At 33.8% G+C, this 19110-nt stretch overlaps 1 protein-coding gene across 6 annotated transcripts in view; it reads right to left on the bottom strand.

Annotated features, from left to right (window-relative positions):
• KIF20B (kinesin family member 20B) overlaps nucleotides 1-19110 on the bottom strand; it is a 74802-nt gene that overhangs the window by 47394 nt on the left and 8298 nt on the right. For 3 of the 6 annotated variants that reach the window (XM_022569373.2, XM_022569372.3, XM_022569376.3), the window contains exons 3-16: nucleotides 15471-15557; nucleotides 15253-15369; nucleotides 14351-14489; nucleotides 13260-13444; nucleotides 11225-11261; nucleotides 10532-10759; nucleotides 8883-8994; nucleotides 7696-7767; nucleotides 7458-7604; nucleotides 6642-6804; nucleotides 5794-6084; nucleotides 1754-1893; nucleotides 1342-1480; nucleotides 247-475 (exon numbers count right to left, since the gene is read on the bottom strand). In XM_022569373.2, coding sequence (XP_022425081.1) covers nucleotides 247-475; nucleotides 1342-1480; nucleotides 1754-1893; nucleotides 5794-6084; nucleotides 6642-6804; nucleotides 7458-7604; nucleotides 7696-7767; nucleotides 8883-8994; nucleotides 10532-10759; nucleotides 11225-11261; nucleotides 13260-13444; nucleotides 14351-14489; nucleotides 15253-15369; nucleotides 15471-15557 — 2086 coding nt within the window. The remainder of the gene's footprint in view (nucleotides 1-246; nucleotides 476-1341; nucleotides 1481-1753; nucleotides 1894-5793; nucleotides 6085-6641; nucleotides 6805-7457; nucleotides 7605-7695; nucleotides 7768-8882; nucleotides 8995-10531; nucleotides 10760-11224; nucleotides 11262-13259; nucleotides 13445-14350; nucleotides 14490-15252; nucleotides 15370-15470; nucleotides 15558-19110) is intronic. The other 3 variants (XM_022569377.3, XM_022569378.3, XM_089897904.1) reach the window with 2 other exon arrangements.

The following is a 19110-nucleotide window of genomic DNA, read 5'->3' as shown; positions in this document are numbered from 1 at the left end:
AAAGCTATACTTAGTTTTTGGTTTTTTTTGAGAAGCCCGTTTTCTAGTAATATTGGTCTAAAAGTAAAGCAAAAAAATATTTGTACTAGTAAGTTACTATAAACTCATACAAATGGTAAAATATTAAATACATTACCGCCATCATTTTCTGGCCACTTGGTAAATAAGCTGCATAAATCTCATACTTACCAACTGTCTTTTTATGAATTTATAACATCTACATAGGGGTAAAATACATCCACTTACCATTTTCTCTCTTTTTTAACTCTTCCTGGGTTTTGGTTAATTCTTCTTTGGTTTTAGCTAATTCAGCTTTAACTTGATTAAACTTTAATTCTAAACAAGCAATAGCTTCCTGGGGGTCAGCAAGAGATGCAATACATAAGTGAGCAATTTCAGCCTGTTTCTTAATATCAGTGACATCATCTTGAAGAGAACCAATAATATCTTCAATTCCTACATAATTCTGTCCTTCCTAAAAATAGCAAAAACCACATACCTAATGTTAACAGTGGCCTTCACTATTTCAGTGTGGTATCATCTGATTGAGAGTTTTAAAAATAAACAGCAAAAAAATTCACAACTTTAAAATTTTTAAATAGATTATATAGAACTACCTCCAATTATGAAAAAGTTGTGCTCCATTACTCATTTTCTGTTCTATGGAACATGAAACATTATGTGTCCCTGACATAGTTTGGGATTTGGTCTGAATTATGAAACTGGAAATTTGTTTCCTGCGCTAGCCGAACAAAGCCTTTGAAGGCTCATTATATAACCTGAACTAGATAATCGTAATTGTTCTGTAATGACTTATCATAGTTTATGACATTGTTTTTATGGAGAAATAATGTTTCAGGTATACTTTCAGTTATATAATGAGCCTTCAAAGGCTTTGTTTCCCTACTTTCCTCAACAGTAGGGAATGGTCAGTCAGCCAAGCAAGAGTGATCTTTCTATATATAAATGTTTTTGTTTTAATCAGAACAGAACTAAATGACCCTTTAGATCTCTCAGCCATTTAAAATTCTTTAAGTTTAAGACAAGTCTGAGAGGGGTATCCCATAATCAGACAAAAAGGTATCTACCTACAATCAACACAATGACTCAATCAACACCAAACTGAGATATAAATGTAACAGATATATATTTTTATAAGTTCAATAGCTATATTTAAACTATTTGTGCTTACATTCTTAACAAAGCATGCTTAATTATAATAAAGCTACATATTAAGTTTTTTGTTTTAATTCTAAAGTATATTAATATTTCTCATCATTGATGTGGTATACTAAATCCTGGTACCTAAACCTCATGGATTTAATATTTCAGTTAACATACTTCAGTTTCAGCTTTCACGGCACGATCTTCATTGTTTGGTTCTTCTTGAGTGTCACATTTACCAATCAAATCCTTGAAGATAGCCAAACGACATTCAGCATTTTCTTCTAATATCTCTCGTTCCTGAAGGAGAGTTTCCCTTCATAACAGAAATTAATCCCATTAAAAAACAGAAAAAGCACTACTTCGTGCTTTTATTTTAAATTTCTAAGATTAAGTACATTATAAATTAAAAGTCAGTTTAAATAATCATTCATGTATAATTCACAATCACCATGGGGATTAGTAACAGCTATTTTTAAGCCTGCATGAAGGTCAGAATTCACCTAATATAAAATAAAAAGCCAAAAAAAAATTTAAACAAGTAAATAAAATTCTCAATTTTTACCAGGACATGAACGAAAAAACTTACTTAAAGTCAGCTTCCCGTTGAGCCAAATACTGAGTAAACTCCTGTGTAACTTCTTCACGGATTTTAAATTCCAATGTTAACTTTTCTTTTCTTTCATTTATTAGTTTTTTTTTCAAGTCTTCTATTAAATCCAAAAGTTTCTAAAATATAAATATTAAAATTCTAATTAAAAAAACAAATATATTCCAAGAGAAAGACTGTCCAAGTGTTCAAAAATAAAACCTTTTCCATTTAGGTTGTAATTATGCACCCTTTTATTGGAGATGATATTTTCACTGAAAATTATGTATTTGCAGAGATTCAATAATCTGAAAAATCAAATACACCTCTCCACGTTTTAGAAACAGACATACAGTAATTCAAATGTCTCACTGTCTAGCTACACAAAGAAAGAAGAGAAAATAAAATTTGAGCATCTATTATCTACCAGAAACTACTTTGGGGAGTTCATATTTTATTTCATTTAATCCACACAAGCCTCTGTAAGCTTGGTAGCAGCATCCACATTTCTTAGGTGGAGAAAGTAAAGACCAGGTCTGTGGTACATGCTTAAGTTTGAGTTTAAAATTAGTCTGTCAAAATATAAAGTTGAAGTATTATATGGAGTAGTTACTAAGAACCCCCAAACACGTTCCAAAATGACAAAGAGAATGTTACATAACTTAACCTATTGGGGACTTCCCTGGTGGTGCAGTGGTTAAGAATCCGCCTGCCAATGCTGGGGGCATGGGTTCAAGCCCTGGTCCGGGAAGATCCCACATGGCGCAGAACAACTAAGCCCATGTGCCACAACTTCTGAGCCTGCACTCTAGAGCACGTGAGCCACAACTGCTGAGCCTGTGCTCTAGAGCCCGCGAGCCACAACTACTGAGGCCATGCGCCTAGAGCCCGTGCTCCGCAACACGTGAGGCCACCGCAATGAAAAGCCTGCGCGCCACTAGAGAAAGCCCGCGCACAGCAACAAAGACCCAACACAGCCAAAAATAAATAAATAAATAATAAAATAAATTTAAAAACTTATCCTATTGGGCTTTTGTAACTATTCAAATGTGAGCAACAACTCTGTCTTTGAAAGCACATACATAATTAATCACGTAATACAGACAATGAACAGTAAGGCAATTACAACTTGACATCATAGCCAGCATAGATATGTAATAAATTATAGCATTCAAGAAAAAAGCCTAATATTCTTTTTCAAGGTTTTTGATTAAAGTTTCTCAATAATAAATTAATAAACTCTCTCAAAGTTACAGATCTTTCAGTTTTTCAATTTTGTATTTGAAAATATTTCTATAGATATCCTGACTTTGAAATTCTGCTTCTAAGAACTTATACTGAGGAATTAATTATATAATAGGACCCAGCGTTTTGGCTGTAAGAATGGTCACTGTGTTTTTTGCGACAGTGAGTGGTTATATGCAAATAAAGAAAAAGTGAAACCCAGCTCAACAGTCAAAGAGATGGGTTCAACTATGGTACCATCATACAGTAAACTACTGTAATGAATTATGATGACATATTTATAATCCATACTTTTCACAATTTATTTTTAAGTGAAGAAAATTAGGTTACAATATTATAATGTATAGTAAAAACCTACTAACGTGAGCAGTAGATTAGAGAGAGATTTATATTTAATTATTTTCCTCTTTTTCTTTTTCTAGATTCCACCAAGATTATATAATACTTTTATAATTTTGAATAACCACAGACTTTCCCACTGTTTAAAATAATAAATAATAACTACTGAAGAAGAAATGTGGGAGACTTAGAGAAATCTGCATGAATGTGGGAAACCTTGGAAAATTGGTTTCTTTCAATAATTCTCAACAACAATTAGTTTTCTATCATTGTTAGCATCTGACAAAGTTTTTGGTGAAAAAAATTCTGGTTGATTAGCCTAGTTAAATGAATTGTAAGTGTAAATATGCTAATATCAATATATTTCATAATGATCTTTAATACAATCCTCTAATTAAAATGCTAATAATGTAAAGCATGCAAAGTCTATAATCATTTTTTAAAATATTAGGAAAAAACCTCGATTAAATGTTAAAGTACCTAGTCATAAAATAAATAAATAAATAAAAATAAAGTACCTAGTCAACATTATAAGATATGCATTTACACTATATAATCCTTTATAAACTACACTATTTTTCCCTAATAAATTCTGAAATTCTACTAACATTTTAAGTTTAATGGATATTCTATATAAACTTCAGTTTTGAGAAGATCAATAAAACCTAAAATAGGACTATTAATGGCTCATTTTGTCACTGAGGGAAGTACTACATTACAGAGATCCAAGGTAAACAAGGTCCAATCACATAGTAACCAGATTAACTGAGACTAGTGGCATCTGAAGCTTTCATTTTCATGTCCAAACAACACAGGCACAACTATAGCTTTCAGGGACACTGAAATAAACTATTAAAATGAGAGTATTTAACTCAATACATCATCCATTTACTTAGACTTCTACAGTCCAAAAGAGTACTATGATGTCAGATGTGGCAATACCAGTGAAGCACATCCATGAGCACAGGATTACTAGTGTTCCTGTGACGCTGGTAAGAATACTCCATGTATACATATGTAATAGTTATGAGCAGTTCATGAGGGGAACTGGTACTGTGGACATGATCTACATTTCAGGATGAATAACAACTTAAATATATGTGTGAATTGTATTTGGACAGAGGATAAAAGAACTGCCACTGGGTTTCCCTGGTGGTGCAGTGGTTAAGAATCTGCCTGCCAAGGCAGGGGACACTGGTTCAAGCCCGGATCCGGGAAGAGCCCACATGTCACGGAGCAACTAAGCCCGTAAGCCACAACTACTGAGCCTGTGCTCTAGAGCCTGTGAGCCATAACTACTGAGCCCGCGCGCCTAGAGTCCATGCTCCACAACAAGAGAAGCTACCGCAATAAGCCCACACACCACAACTAAGAGTAGCCCCCGCTCGCTGCAACTAAAGAAAGCCCGCGTGCAGCAACCAAGACAAAACGCAGCCAAAAATAAATTAATTAATTAAAAAAAAAAGAACCACCATTAAATCTTATTTGTTTACCATAAATATAAGACAACCAAATAATTTTTGTTTTTGAATAAATAGGATAATCAGTACTGGGCAGACATTTTGCACAATTGTACTTAAGACCGCAAAGTAAAAGTCTGGTGGAGTATGCTAAAATCACTGGGTGAAAGGATACTGGGGAACAAGATAGTCACATGGTGTCAAAGCATCTTCACAGATGATACGCTTTTACAATGAAGAGAGATCTAAACACAAAACCTTAACCAAATGAGCAAAATTTAGCATCACCAAAAATGGGGAAATCAGACATCAGCTGCCTCCTGATGTGATGTAATGGGAAATTCACAACTTCACCTATATAATAGGCTTATCTAAAGTGTTAAACCTGAATCAGGAAATAATAAGACAGATCCAGACTGGAGATACTCTACAAGACAACTCACCATCTACACTAGATTAGATTAGAGATTAACTAAAGAAACATGATAATCAAAAGCAATGTATTAACTTTGGTTGTAGATCAATAACAAAGTGGCTATAAAGGAAATACTGACCACTGGATAAATCTCAATATGGACAATATAACATTACGTTATTGTATCAATGTGAAATTGCTTAGGTATGAAAATGGTCTTTTGATCATGAGGAAAATGTCCACGTTCTTGGGAAACATGCTGAAGTAGTTATTTGTAAGGTGTCATTATGTCTGCATCATGTTTTCAAATGATACACCAAAAAGATGTGTATTCACACACTCACAGAAAGAGAATTAAAGTAAATATGATAAAATGTTAACAACTGGCAAATTCAGGTGAAGTGCAAATGTGTATTCATTGTATTATTCTTTCTGTGGATGTGAAAATTTTCAAAATATGAAGATGAAAGACAAAATTAGTGTATTGTTAAAAAAATGAGAGAAACAGCCTTAAGAATTATTAACCCTAACTTCAGAATAATAAATAAGCCAACTTTAGAATATGAGTTCTTAATACATACTCTCTTCTCCTCATGGCTACTGAAAGCCTTATCATCCTCTAATGTTTTATCTAGATCTTCATCAGTAAATTCACTTTCCACATTTTGCTTTTCTTCAGCTTTTTCTAGATCCTCAACCAAATCTTCATCTTCCACCACGTCTTCTAGACTACTTTCCCATGAAATTGTGGATCTCTTTTCATTTAGTATTTTATTATCTGAACTATTAATATCTAGTGATACATCTTGAGAAGATTTGGCAGGTCCAAATGATTTCTCTTGAGAGGAATTTAAAGTGTCTGGAACACAAACCTGTTAAAATATTCAATGTAACTTTTAAAACAGAAAAGGCAAGAACTGTCCACACAAAACAAAAATTTTATAAATTTAAGTCGAATGACAACTTGAGAATTAAAAAACAAAAACAATGCAAACAAACATGCAAGAAGGAATTAGCATCCTTAAATAAATATTTGATAAGAAAAAAGCTAATTACACATGTATACTACAGATTAATTTACTTTCCTGGGTTAAGTTCTTAGTATCAATACTATTCCTAGCAGGGGGTTTCCTGATTAGCCACTAAATGAACCAGATGGACAGCAGAGCTGACAATTTGCTGCAAGAATTACTCGAAATTTGTAATGGGTAAGTTTATTTATTACTGAGGTCATTTTACTCTTAAGCAGGGGTTACTTTCAATATTTTTCCTATGTCCTACTACTTGATCAAGTATTACATTTTAAATTTTCAGTTATTTTCTAGGTTTAGAGCTAGTGCAAAATGTATTAACTACTCCAAGAAAAAAATAATTAATACTCTAATGATAGGAAGCTTAATAAATTGTGCAGAAATTTAATTATATTTACTTTTTGTGCAATGGCTGAGAACTTCAACACATTGAGTGTCTCATCGTAGGCAAGAAAACATTGGCTGATGTTGACAATCATACATATTTTCCCTTTACCGTTGAAAAAACTTTGAAAATAGTGGGTCAGTTTACTTTCCCGGAAAGGCACATGCTGTTGAAACCTACGGAAAAATTTTTCAAAAAACTGTAAGTTAAAACATATCTCATGAAGTCAGTATGCTGATAAATTTTACAAAGAAATAATATAGCTATCATGGACTTAAATTCTAGGTTAATAATTAGTTCCACCCATAATAATCATTTTCTGTTTATTCATGTTGTTTTCTTTAAATACTACTACTAGTTATACTAGTAATTCTAATACTAGGCAAAATGTAAAGAAAGTCACATTGAATCAGGTTGTGTTTTCCAGTGTAGGCCAATTACACAATATATACACCTTAACTAGAAATGGTATAGGCTGATTCATAATTAATGCAGAAATCTATCACATCTAGAAAAACAGAATGCATTAATAAGAATAATGTGGTTTTAGATGCTAAACCAGCATCATCAGAAGCACTATCCAAGATGTCTGTTGATATATATTTGCTATGGAAAATATTGTGTTTACCTGATGAGCCACTGGCACTGACTGACATTTTTTTTTATTTCTATCATTTTTTTATCCAAGATTTCTAAGTAATTTTAATTACAATCCATATATAGTCATAAGAAGCAAGTTAAAAACAAGAGAACTTTCTAAAACCAGCAAAGCTGAAGGTCTAAATATTGTAATACTTAATATGCTAATAACATGTTCAGCAACTCTTACTTTGACTTTTCACTGTTCTTCAAAACATTGATACACTTTCCCAGAGTCAATAAAGAAGTGTTGATGTTCCCAGTCTCTCTTAACCTTTCACCTTCATTCTGTGTCTTCATGCTTCGTTCTGAACCAGCAAGATCACATAAAGACAATCTAAAAAAAAAAAAAAAAAAAAAAAACTTTAAAAAATTCTTCAAAACAAAACAATTCAGAATAATTACAATTTAAAGAATGCTCAACTTACTCACTGACTTGCATTACACGAGGCATTTCCGATTCTTCAATCTGTAATACTCTAATAGTGAATATGCTGTGACTAAAAGAAGTAAACAAAGATCAAATATTATCGTTCACTTTTAATTTCTGCATTCTAAATAGGAGACAAGCATCTAAATCAACATCTATTTATATCCTAATACTAGCCATAGCTCCAGCACTGCATTCTCCAACTAGCTGTCAGATATTTCAATTCAGTGCTCCACTATCACCTACATACCACCCAACTACCTAAAACCAAATCTTATCTTTCTTGCACTTAGCCCCAAATCCTTCAAACCTACTCCTCTTCTTATTTCTATTAACGAAATCATTTATAATAAAGTCTCAATTTGCTTGCAGAGATATTACTAGTTAAAATGGTGTTATTTACAGCTAATCTACTTTGAATATATACCTAAAGCAAAGTATACATCTGGCCTAAATACAGGCTTATCTGGATTATATATTACCTTCACTCCACACATGGGGGACAGGGTTCTTTCCCCCTTAAGAGAAAACCTGTTTTAAGTATAAACTTAAACTTATTTTCTTTTGCCTCTCATCCACCAATCCCTTCCATCAAAAACATCCTTCCTTTTTCTTTAGCTATACAAAAACATATATCATACATATATGATATATGATATGTATATCACATATCATATATGATATGTATATCACATATCATATATGATATGTATATCACATATCATATATGATATGTATATCACATATCATATATGATATGTATATCACATATCATATATGATACGTGATATGTATATCATATATCATAAACATTTAAAAAAATCCTTCCTTAGCCCTTTGAGATTTTGGCCCAACTCAGTATGCATATAGTGTCTGTGTTCATGGGGTAAGTAGGAAAAACACAGAGAAAAGTCCACCGTTACAGGTAACTAAAATACTGAGCTTAGATATTCACATACAGAAAGAGTAAAAATACCTCAGACTGAGTGTAAATTAGTAAATCTTACGTTAGAACAAGAAACAGTCCTGATAATCTTATGTGTTTAGTGCTCTTCAGTTTACAGAATGTTTTTATGCCTATGGATTCATTTAATATATCAGAGAACCTACTGTCCACTTTAATCTTAAATTAGTTGTGTTTAAATTAGCACACCTCAGCCTTACACCACAGGGTTTACTCCTTACCTTCTACTGGAAGCATGGTTCAGTTTTGTGAAAGCAACACTCTGGTGCTTTATTCCTAGTTTTAAAAGTCTATATGCTTCTTTGGAATCAGATACTTGAACCCACTGTAGATCTTTAAAAAATAAAGAGGACACATATCAATTTATAAAAACACAGCATTTGCAGTACAATGTAATCTCTTTGAAGATATGTAATCTCTTTCCCAAAGACATATAATAAAATCTTTCTTTTAATAACACGCCCTAGGTATAGTCAACTCAGCTATTCCATACTCCATTAGAAAAGAATTACACAAGGGACTTCCCTGGTGGTGTAGTGGTTAAGAATCCGCCTTCCAATGCAGGGGACGTGGTTTCGATCTCTGGTCGGGGGACTCAGATCCCACATGCCATGGGGCAACTATGCCCGCACGCTCTAGAGCCCACATGCCACAACTAGAGAGAAGCCCATGTGCTGCAATGAAGATCCCGCATGCCACAACTAAGACCCAATGCAGCCAAATAAATAAATATAAAAAAAGAAGTATGCAAGAAGAGGATATTATAATGATTTTCCAGTATTTAAGTAGTACAAACACAGAAAGTAAATGTTCTTCAACAGAATCTGCCACAGGGAAAATTAAAAATAGGTAAGATTCCTTAGAATTAGACATCCAGAAAAAAAAAAAAGACAAAATACATTACAGATTAAACCTAGAAAATTACCTAGCTATGAGACATTATAGACTGCAATTCATTTGTGAGTCATGAAGTCAAATTTATTGAGTCACAACTAGCATTTTGTAAAAATGAGGTACAATATAGAAAACAACAAAGTGCATTCCTTGTAGTAAGGGTAAGTATAATTAATGAAACTTTTCAATTGTATATATGTATATATATACATATGCAGGTACAGGATCATGATGTTATTAATATGTATTTCCTACTGTGGGGTAGTGATTTTTAAAAGGTTGGAAAAACAGCACTATGGAACAGAAACATTTACTGATACATGGCTCTGAAGTTTGAATACTGTTACAAAGCAGCAGAATAATGTGAATACCCACACACACAGCTTTTCCCGTCCGCTAAAATCCAATCAATAATACTCTAGCAAATACAACATTAAACTAGACCCCTTCACCTTCAAGTTTAATTAACATACCAAAACATACTTTCAAAGCACAAACTATTATCTTGATGTTAATAATCAGTATACAGGACCTCCCTGGTGGTGAAGTGGTTAAGAATCCGCCTGTCAACGCAGGGGATACGGGTTCGAGCCCTGGTCTGGGAAGATACCACATGCCACAGAGCAACTAAGCCCGAGCACCACAACTACTGAGCCTGTGCTCTAGAGCCCACGAGCCACAACTACTGAGCCCGTGTGCCACAACTACAGAAGCCCACGTGCCTAGAGCCCGTGCTCTGCAACAAGAGAAGCCACCACAATGAGAAACCCGTGCACTGCAACGAAGAGCAGCCCCTGCTCGCCACAACTAGAGAAAGCCCGTGCACAGCAACGAAGACCCAATGCGGCCAAAAATAAATAGATTAAAAAAGGAAAAATAATTAGTATAAAAATTTTCAATTTCCAGTCTGCTTTCCTATAACAAAGCCTAGAAAGGAATTTCAGAGCAATAAAGTAAAAAATACTCACTAGTATACCTTTTATAAAAGAATAGCCCTTTACATCTTGGGAAAGGCGTAGCATCTTTCTCTTTTGGAATTTAGATGAGACAGGAACAAACAAATCATAAATACATTCATTGTAAATCTCAAAGAAAGAAACCCACACAGAAAATTTTATATTATTATCCATATTCAAGCTCGCGTGTTCACAGTCTCTCACGGACTCTTCAAACTCTGGGATACTCAAAGAGTTTGTTAAACTTCCTACAGAAAATAAAAAAGATAATCACAAAATTAAATGAGACAATAGGATAGATCAAGGCTCCTGGACTTGAAAAACTAAGTATCCTTAATCTTTTGACCAGCAATGTTAAAAACTTTTTGGACCAAAGCAGATATAAATATTTGTATTAACCAAAATCCGCTTATCTTTCTTTTCTTTTCTGCAAATATGCTAATAAATGTAAAAATAATTTTACGTAAAAATTAAACATAAAGGACAAAGGAAAAATAGTGTCTCTCTCGAAACAACATGAAAGTTAACCAGTGAAAGGGACTTATTTATTAAGTCAAAATAAAACTTTACAATGACTGATATTTCATATAGTTATGTACAATTTTCCAAGTATTACTGTTTATTAAAGAAATTAAATCACCAGAAGTGATTCAAAAATTAAAAGCTTTTCAAATAATCAACATTTTAAAAGTAAATGAGAAAGGAAACCTTACCATAAAGAGTATCATAACTGTCATTATGCATAACAACCTGAAAAAGATTATTTTTAAAAAGTTAAAAAACATTGTTAGTTAAGATTAAATAACCAGCTTATTAATTGCCTATCCAAGTAAGCCACCTGCCTTTCATCTACTCAATTCAACGACCTCTATTAATTTCCTTCCTAGTGAAATAATACATCCTAATAATAGGAAATTTGGGAAACCACAGAAAATATTAAAAAGAATATCATCATATATAATCACTGCCACTCAGGGGCAATTACTAGTAAAATTTCAATATATTCCCTTCTATATTTTTCCCTACACTTATTCCATTGTAAGCTTTTTCTCTCTGTAATTAAAAATTATTTGTAAACATTTGGTGGCTGCCTAACTGGAGATGTGATGTGAAATGACTTAACTAAATAATACTAAGATAAACGTCTTAATATATTATTTTTTTCTTCTGTAATTTAATTGTTCCCTTAGGCCATATACCTAAATCTGAATTGGTGGATGAAAATATGAACTTATTTTAAAGTTCTCACTCTTAGTATAGTATTGCCAAATTGCTTTGGAGAGACACATTTTACAACCAATATATGAAAGTGAAAGTGTGTATTTCACATCGTACACCTGAAACTTCTATAATATTGTACATCGACTATACCTCAATAAAAAGAACTTTTAAAAAAAGTGCATATATCAAGTTTTTAAAATTTTAATAATTTCATAGGCAAAATAATATTTTGTTTTAACCAGGTAACTTGATAGGGAAAGTTTTTCTCATTATTAATGACTTTAATTTCCTCTATGAATTATCCATGCAATTATCCACCAATCTCCATAAATTTTGTTAAAATACTCACAATTTTACTTGCAGAGACCATAATCATGGATTCTGAACTTTGCTCTCCACTGAGCAACAATATTTTATTACCTTGAAACACTGATTTCTAAATTACTTTAAGAAGAAAATCCCCATCAGTGTTTTGAATATATTTATAAAGACTGTTAATAGTTTTTAACAATTTTAAATAGATAAAATAAATGTCTGAAAGCATAACACAAAATCCACAAGGCAAAGAAGGAATAAATAGACAAGTATACTTTATAAAAAAAAATTTATTAAATAAAAAACTATTAAAAAGAAGAAAGAAAAGAGGAAAAAACATAACCTAACAGATAAGACACATGAATTAAGGTAGTAAAAGATTTACAACATGTTAAATGAAAGAGCAAGTTACAGAATGTCTGTATAATAAAATCTCATTTTTGTTTAAGAAAAAAAAAGACCAGGGCTTCCCTGGTGGCGCAGTGGTTGAGAGTCCGCCTGCCGATGCAGGGGACGCAGGTTCGTGCCCCAGTCTGGGAGGATCCCACATGCCGCAGAACGGCTGGGCCCGTGAGCCATGGCCGCTGGGCCTGTGCGTCCGGAGCCTGTGCTCCGCAACGGGAGAGGTCACGACAGTGAGAGGCCTGCGTACCGCAAAAAAAAAAAGACCATATCCTACATATAGAGAAAAAGATATGAAGATATATGCAACTATATATGACTATGTTTCTGTGTGTATATATAGACACATACAGAAAGCTCTGTACATAGATTTTTTGTGTGTGTACAGAGAGAAAAAGATCAAAAAGGATATGTTCATATCTGCTAATATTGGTTTTCTCTTCAGGAATGGAATTATAGGAAATTTTCACTTTTATTTTTCACATCCTCTTGTTTAGATTTTGTGTATACATATTACTTTTACAATTAAAAAAAAGAATTTTTAAAAATCATTATATAGAAAGTTGCTGTTTCTACAGCAACCAAAATAGATTTAAGAACCATTTACATTTGTATTGTTTAAACATTTCTGCTGTTTGTACAGTATGAAATAAGAAGAGATGACTTCAAAAAAGCTTTTAATGCTTTTCTCAAAAAGAAAAGACAATAGCCACAAGCACCACAAAACAGTCCAATATAGGCTGAAACAAACTAAAGAGCTACTAAAAGGTCAGGATTATGTATATTTTACATACTAAAATACTCCCATACCTCTTTAATTTGTCGAAGCAATGCACTTTTGCTAGCTACTTCTTCTTTCTCTTGGTCTGGTGATAAACGTAAGTATTCTCTGGACCTATGTGGTTTAAGGGTCATCTTTGTACACAGTCTTTCCTGAAGACTATCAAATAATACATTCAAAGTTCGAGGTAGAATGCCAATATTTTCTTCTGTGCCTATGAAAAGAATTTTTGTTTTATACTCTCTTAGAAAAAAACATTCTTGAACTACCAAGGCTCCTTTTATACCACTAACAGGCAAGAGTAAAAAGCTGAGACAAAAGTGAGAGAAGTTGAAGGATTACTCGGTTTTCCATCATTTTGGTCTTCACTGTATAATTGACATTTTATCAACTATTATTCTGATGCAAAACCTGAAATTTTACATTCAGATCAGGCTTTAAGATTGGCTATCATTCATTATCACAAAGTATAAAAGTAAAATAAAATATAAAGTGTTTCCCTGGTTATCCATGCTTAATTCCGTATGTCACATCAATCCTTTTTCTAAGGTTTTTTTTTTTAATTAATTAATTTATTTATTTTTGGCTGCATCAGGTCTTTGTTGCTACACACGGGCTTTCTCTAGTTGCAACAAGCGGGGGCTACTCTTCGTTGTGGTGCGTGGGCTTCTCATTGCAGTGGCTTCTCTTGCTGCAGAGAATGGGCTCTAGGTGTGTGGGCTTCCGTAGTTGTGGTACACAGGCTCAGTAGTTGTGGCTCACGGGCTCTAAAGCACAGCCTCAGTAGTTGTGGCGCACAGGCTTAGCTGCTTCGTGGCATGTGGGATCTTCCCAGACTAGGGCTTGAACCCGTGTCCCCTGCATTGGCAGGTGGATTCTTAACCACTGCACCACCAGGGAAGCCCCGTTCTGAGTTTTTATCATCATGTAATTCTCTACATATGGGTAAAGTAGTCGATCTGAATTAAAAGCCATTGGCAATACACATTCAATATGCTATTACTATTAAAAATGGAGCAAATGTGCTAGGCAATGGAAACATAACTATAAGAAGTATTATGAAAATGAGTACATTATTAGTGCCTCTTTCTTCCTTTCTAGCAAAAATAAAACTATTTACCTTGAAATGTATAAGTTTTTCCTGAATTGGTTAGCCCATAAGTAAAAATCAGCCGACTTTGTCCTTTCAAGAGGTCTTTAACTGGCTGTAGAATGCAACCCTGGAAGAATTCCTTCTGTGTAGTTTCTGGGCCAAAAACCTAAACAAGCATTTTTTTAAAAAAATCTTTTTAGAATGTTCAAGTTAATATCCACAATGAGTTCTACCCTTTCATGTTTTTAATATTTAAAAGATTTTGTCCTACAAGATTCATTCTTAAAATAGTTGCCATATCCCCAATTCCCACAAATACACCTGCTAGTTTAACTACTTTCAAAAAGCTTTCAAGATAGAAATCTGACCCAACCAATAACTTTTTTTTTTTGGCTGTGTTGGATCTTCGTTTCTATGCGAGGGCTTTCTCTAGTTGTGGCAAGCGGGGGCCACTCTTCATCGCGGTACGCGGGCCTTTCACTGTCGCTTCCTCTCTTGTTGCGGAGCACAGGCTCCAGACACGCAGGCTCAGTAGTTGTGGCTCACGGGCCCAGCTGCTCCGCGGCATGTGGGATCTTCCCAGACCAGGGCTCGAACCCGTGTCCCCTGCATTGGCAGGCAGATTCTCAACCACTGCGCCACCAGGGAAGCCCCCAACCAATAACTTTTCATCTAGATTTTGAAAAGGATACTTCCCTCCACCAAAAAAAGATTGCAAGAACTCTACAAAGATTTTCTCACTTCCAATTATATATTTACACACCTGAAATTTGAGTCCTACCATTGAGAAAAAAATACCAGTACCTAAGATTTAAGTTTCATAAGCACAAGATGTATATAGTTCATTATATATAACTAGGTAGCAATTTAGCCTAAGCCAAGTTTCTTTTCCTGAAAAGAAAAATCTTCCATTTCACATGGGTACCTACCCTGGAAAAACTGAATGTCTGTGCCATCTGCCCAGAGCTTTTCTCACTTAATCGACCAAGGATACTTTGAGGATCCTTCAGCACAATGGTCTGTGAATCCAGAATATACACACAGCCCTAGAACACAAATAAATAAATAAAAACTAACAATAAGTAAATTAAAACAATGGTATTTTGCCCATTTAATGGAAGTAAAACATATTAAATTCAACACAAACCTCAGACTCATGTTCTTTTTCTGACTGTGTCAATGGTCTTACTCGAAGACAAACCTGGAGATAATCTTTGGATTCCAAACTGCTTGCCTTAAAAGGAGAAAATATTTTAAAAATAAAAAATATGGCTTTTCAGAGATCATCTTTCTTTAAAGTGGCTGATTGCTATAAAACAATCTGAGATTATACAAAACCTCTAAGCAAACAGTGACTCTGTTTTTAACCACTTTATATGTTTAAAGAAAAACAAATCTGTTTTTAAAAAAACAAAAATACCACAAAAGACTCAATTTCCTCTGCCTTCTATATTTATACTTGAAGTTTACAATATGCTTCTTTGCCATAAGATCCTAACCTTTAAAACCAATACAAATAACAAGGCTCTAAGTCACTAAAACACAGAAATGTAGAATAAATCAAAAGTAACCAGAATAGTCTATTAACCCAAATGCTCAATTGCACCACACACAGAATTTTTTTTGCTGTATGGCATTCTCTTTACTGCTTCCTTTGAGGAAGAAATGAGCTTAGTTCATTTTTTAAAAAATAATTTTAAATAAATGTTTTAATGTTTTTTTTTAAAAAAGGAAACAATGACTTGAAAAACACAACTCACCAAACAAGACACAAGAAGTAGACGATTTGAATAACCCTATATCTATTAAAGAAATTAAATTTACATTCAAACAAAATAATCCCACAAAAAAACTCCAAACCTGGTAATTCATTGGTAAATTCTCTCAAACATTTAAGGATATAATCACACAAATTAAAGACAAACTCTTTAAGAAAATAAAGGAAGAGAGAACACTTTTCAACGAATTTTGAGTTTGCCATAACCTGGTCACCACAACCTGACAAAGATACCCTCAGAAAAAAATTACAAAACAATATCCTTTATTAAGATAGAGGCATGGGCTTCCCTGGTGGTGCAGTGGTTGAGAGACCGCCTGCCGAAGCAGGGGACACGGGTTCGTGCCCCAGTCCGGGAGGATCCCACATGCCGCGGAGCGGCTGGGCCCGTGAGCCATGGCCGCTGAGCCTGCGCGTCCGGAGCCTGTGCTCCGCAACAGGAGAGGCCACAGCAGTGAGAGGCCCGCGTACCGGAAAAAAAAAAAAAAAAAAAAATGTTCTCCAAAGTGGTTGTACCATCTTCTATTCCTACAAGCAATGGATGAACATTCTAGTTGCTCTGCATGCTCACCAATGGGTGGTGTGGCCAGTCTTCTTCATTATAGCCATTCTAGTGGGTGTGAGGGTGGTATCTGATTGTGGTTTTAATTTATGCCTTTCCCTTTTGACTAATGATGTTGAGCACCTTTTCAGGTGCATATTGACCCTACAAATATCTTCTTTTGTGAAGTGTCTGTTCAAATCTTTTGTCCACTTTTATTAGACTGTTTGTTTTCTTATTATTAACGTGTAATTGTTTTAAATATATTCTGGATAAAAGTTCTCTGTCAGAATAAAAAAGAGGCAAAAATCCCCTAACAAAAATATTAGCTAATATGTAAAACAGGATAGTACATCCTAACAAAAAATGGTTTATCCCCGAAAAGCAAGGTCAATTTAGCATTCAAAAATCAATTAGGGTACTTAAAAACATTAAAAGAATGAGAAGAAACTTTTATCTCTAATAGATGCAAAAAAAGTGCATTTGAATGATGACTTGAATTTGATATATGAATTCAACATCCATTCATAATAAGAATTCTTAGCAAACTGGAATAGAAGGGAACTTCCTTAGCCTGATAAAGAGCATTTATAAGATACCTATAGTTAACATCATACTTAATGATGAAAGACTGAATCAAAGATGAGTAGCAAGATGAGTAACAACCCAGGGATTTCTGCTCTCACTTCTATTCAACACGGTACTAGAGGTTCTAGAGGTTTTAGCCAATGTAATCAGGTGAAAGGAGGTGGGGGAGGAGGAAGAAGGACGGGGGAAGAGAGAGAAAGGGAAGAGGAGGAGGAAAAGGAAAAAAAAGGAAAAGCATCCAGAATGGGAAGGTAGAAATAAAATCATCTTTATTCACAGACAACATGAACATACAAAAATCTGACATCTTCAAAAAAGTTACTAGAACTATTAAATGAGTTTAGCAACGTAGCATAATAGATCAAAATGCAAAAATCAATTGTTTTTCTACATGCTGGCAAGAAATAGAAGTTGATTTTAAAGAGCGATACCATTTAGGATAACCTCAAAAATTATGAACTACTTAGAGACAAATCTTACAAAAGATATGAAACACCTATACACTGAAAACTAAAAAACAGTGCTCAGAGAAAGTAAAGGAGACCAAAATAAATGGAGATACACCTTGTTCATTATTTCGTAGACTCAATGTTGTTAATATGTCAATTCTTCCAAAACTGATCTACAGATTCAATGGAATTGCAATCAAAACCACAGGAGGCTTTTTTTTTTTTGGTAGAAATTTAAAAGCTCATTTAAAAACTCACAGAGAAATACAAAGTACCTAGGACAGTCAAAACAACTCTGAAAAAGAAGAAATTTGGTAGGCTAACACTACCACCTGATTTCAACACTTATTTTAAAGCTACAGTAATCAAAACAGTGGGGTATTGGCAGCCAGACAAAAAGATCAATGAAACAGAATACATAGAGTATTCAAAAATAAACCTCCACATACAAGGGCATTTAATTTATGACAAAGGTGCAAAGGAAATACAGTACAGAAAGGATAGTTTTTTCAACAAATTGTGCTAGAACAACTGGATATCTATATGCAATAAAAAAATAGGAATTTGAATATATACCTCACATTATACAAAAAATTGATTCCAAATGGATCATAGACCTAAATATAAAATTAAAACTGTAAAACTTCTGAAACAAAACACAGAAGAAAATCTTTGTGGCCTTGAGTTAGGTAAAGATTTCTTAGATACGCCACAAACAGCACAATAGTAACAGAACAAACTGGTAAAATGGACTTCATCAAAATTAAAAACTTCTCTTCCAAAAACACTTAAGGGATGAAAAGACAAGCCATAGAGGAAATGTTTGCAAAGGACATATCTGACAGATAGATGTATCTGGAAAACATAAAGAACACTTAAGATTCAATAAGAAAACAATCCAATTTTATTTAATGGGCAAAAGATTTAAATTGACATTTCTCCAAAGATATACAAAAGGCAAATAACCACATGAAAACATATTCAACATCTTTAGACATTAGGTAAATGCAAATATCAATCTGATACCAATATACACCTATTAGAATGACTAAAAATAAAAAGATGACCCGTAATAGCCAGCATAAAATTGAAAGAATAAAGTTGGAGGACTGACAATACCCAACTTCAAGACATATTATAAAGCTACAGTAATCAAGATAGTGTAGCACTGGCAAAAGAACAGAAGCAATGGAACAGAAGAGAGCCTAGGAATAGATCCACATGAATATAGACAACTGACGTTTGACAAAGAAGCAAAGGCAATACAATGGAGCAGACAGTCTCTTCAACAAATGGTGCTGGAACAACTGGACATCCATATGCAAAAAAATTAACCTAGACATAGACTTTACACCCTTCACAAAAATAACTTAAAATATCTGGATGACCTTGGCTTTGGCAATGACTTTTGTGATTCAATGCCAAAGAAATG

This window comes from Delphinapterus leucas, chromosome 16 (assembly GCF_059928025.1).
Source record: "Delphinapterus leucas isolate spDelLeu-1000000601 "Yukka" chromosome 16, BTC_Dleu_Yukka2, whole genome shotgun sequence".
Lineage (NCBI taxonomy): Eukaryota > Metazoa > Chordata > Mammalia > Artiodactyla > Monodontidae > Delphinapterus > Delphinapterus leucas.
Note: the sequence above shows the minus strand (reverse complement) of the source record. Positions and strands in the feature narration are given on the sequence as shown.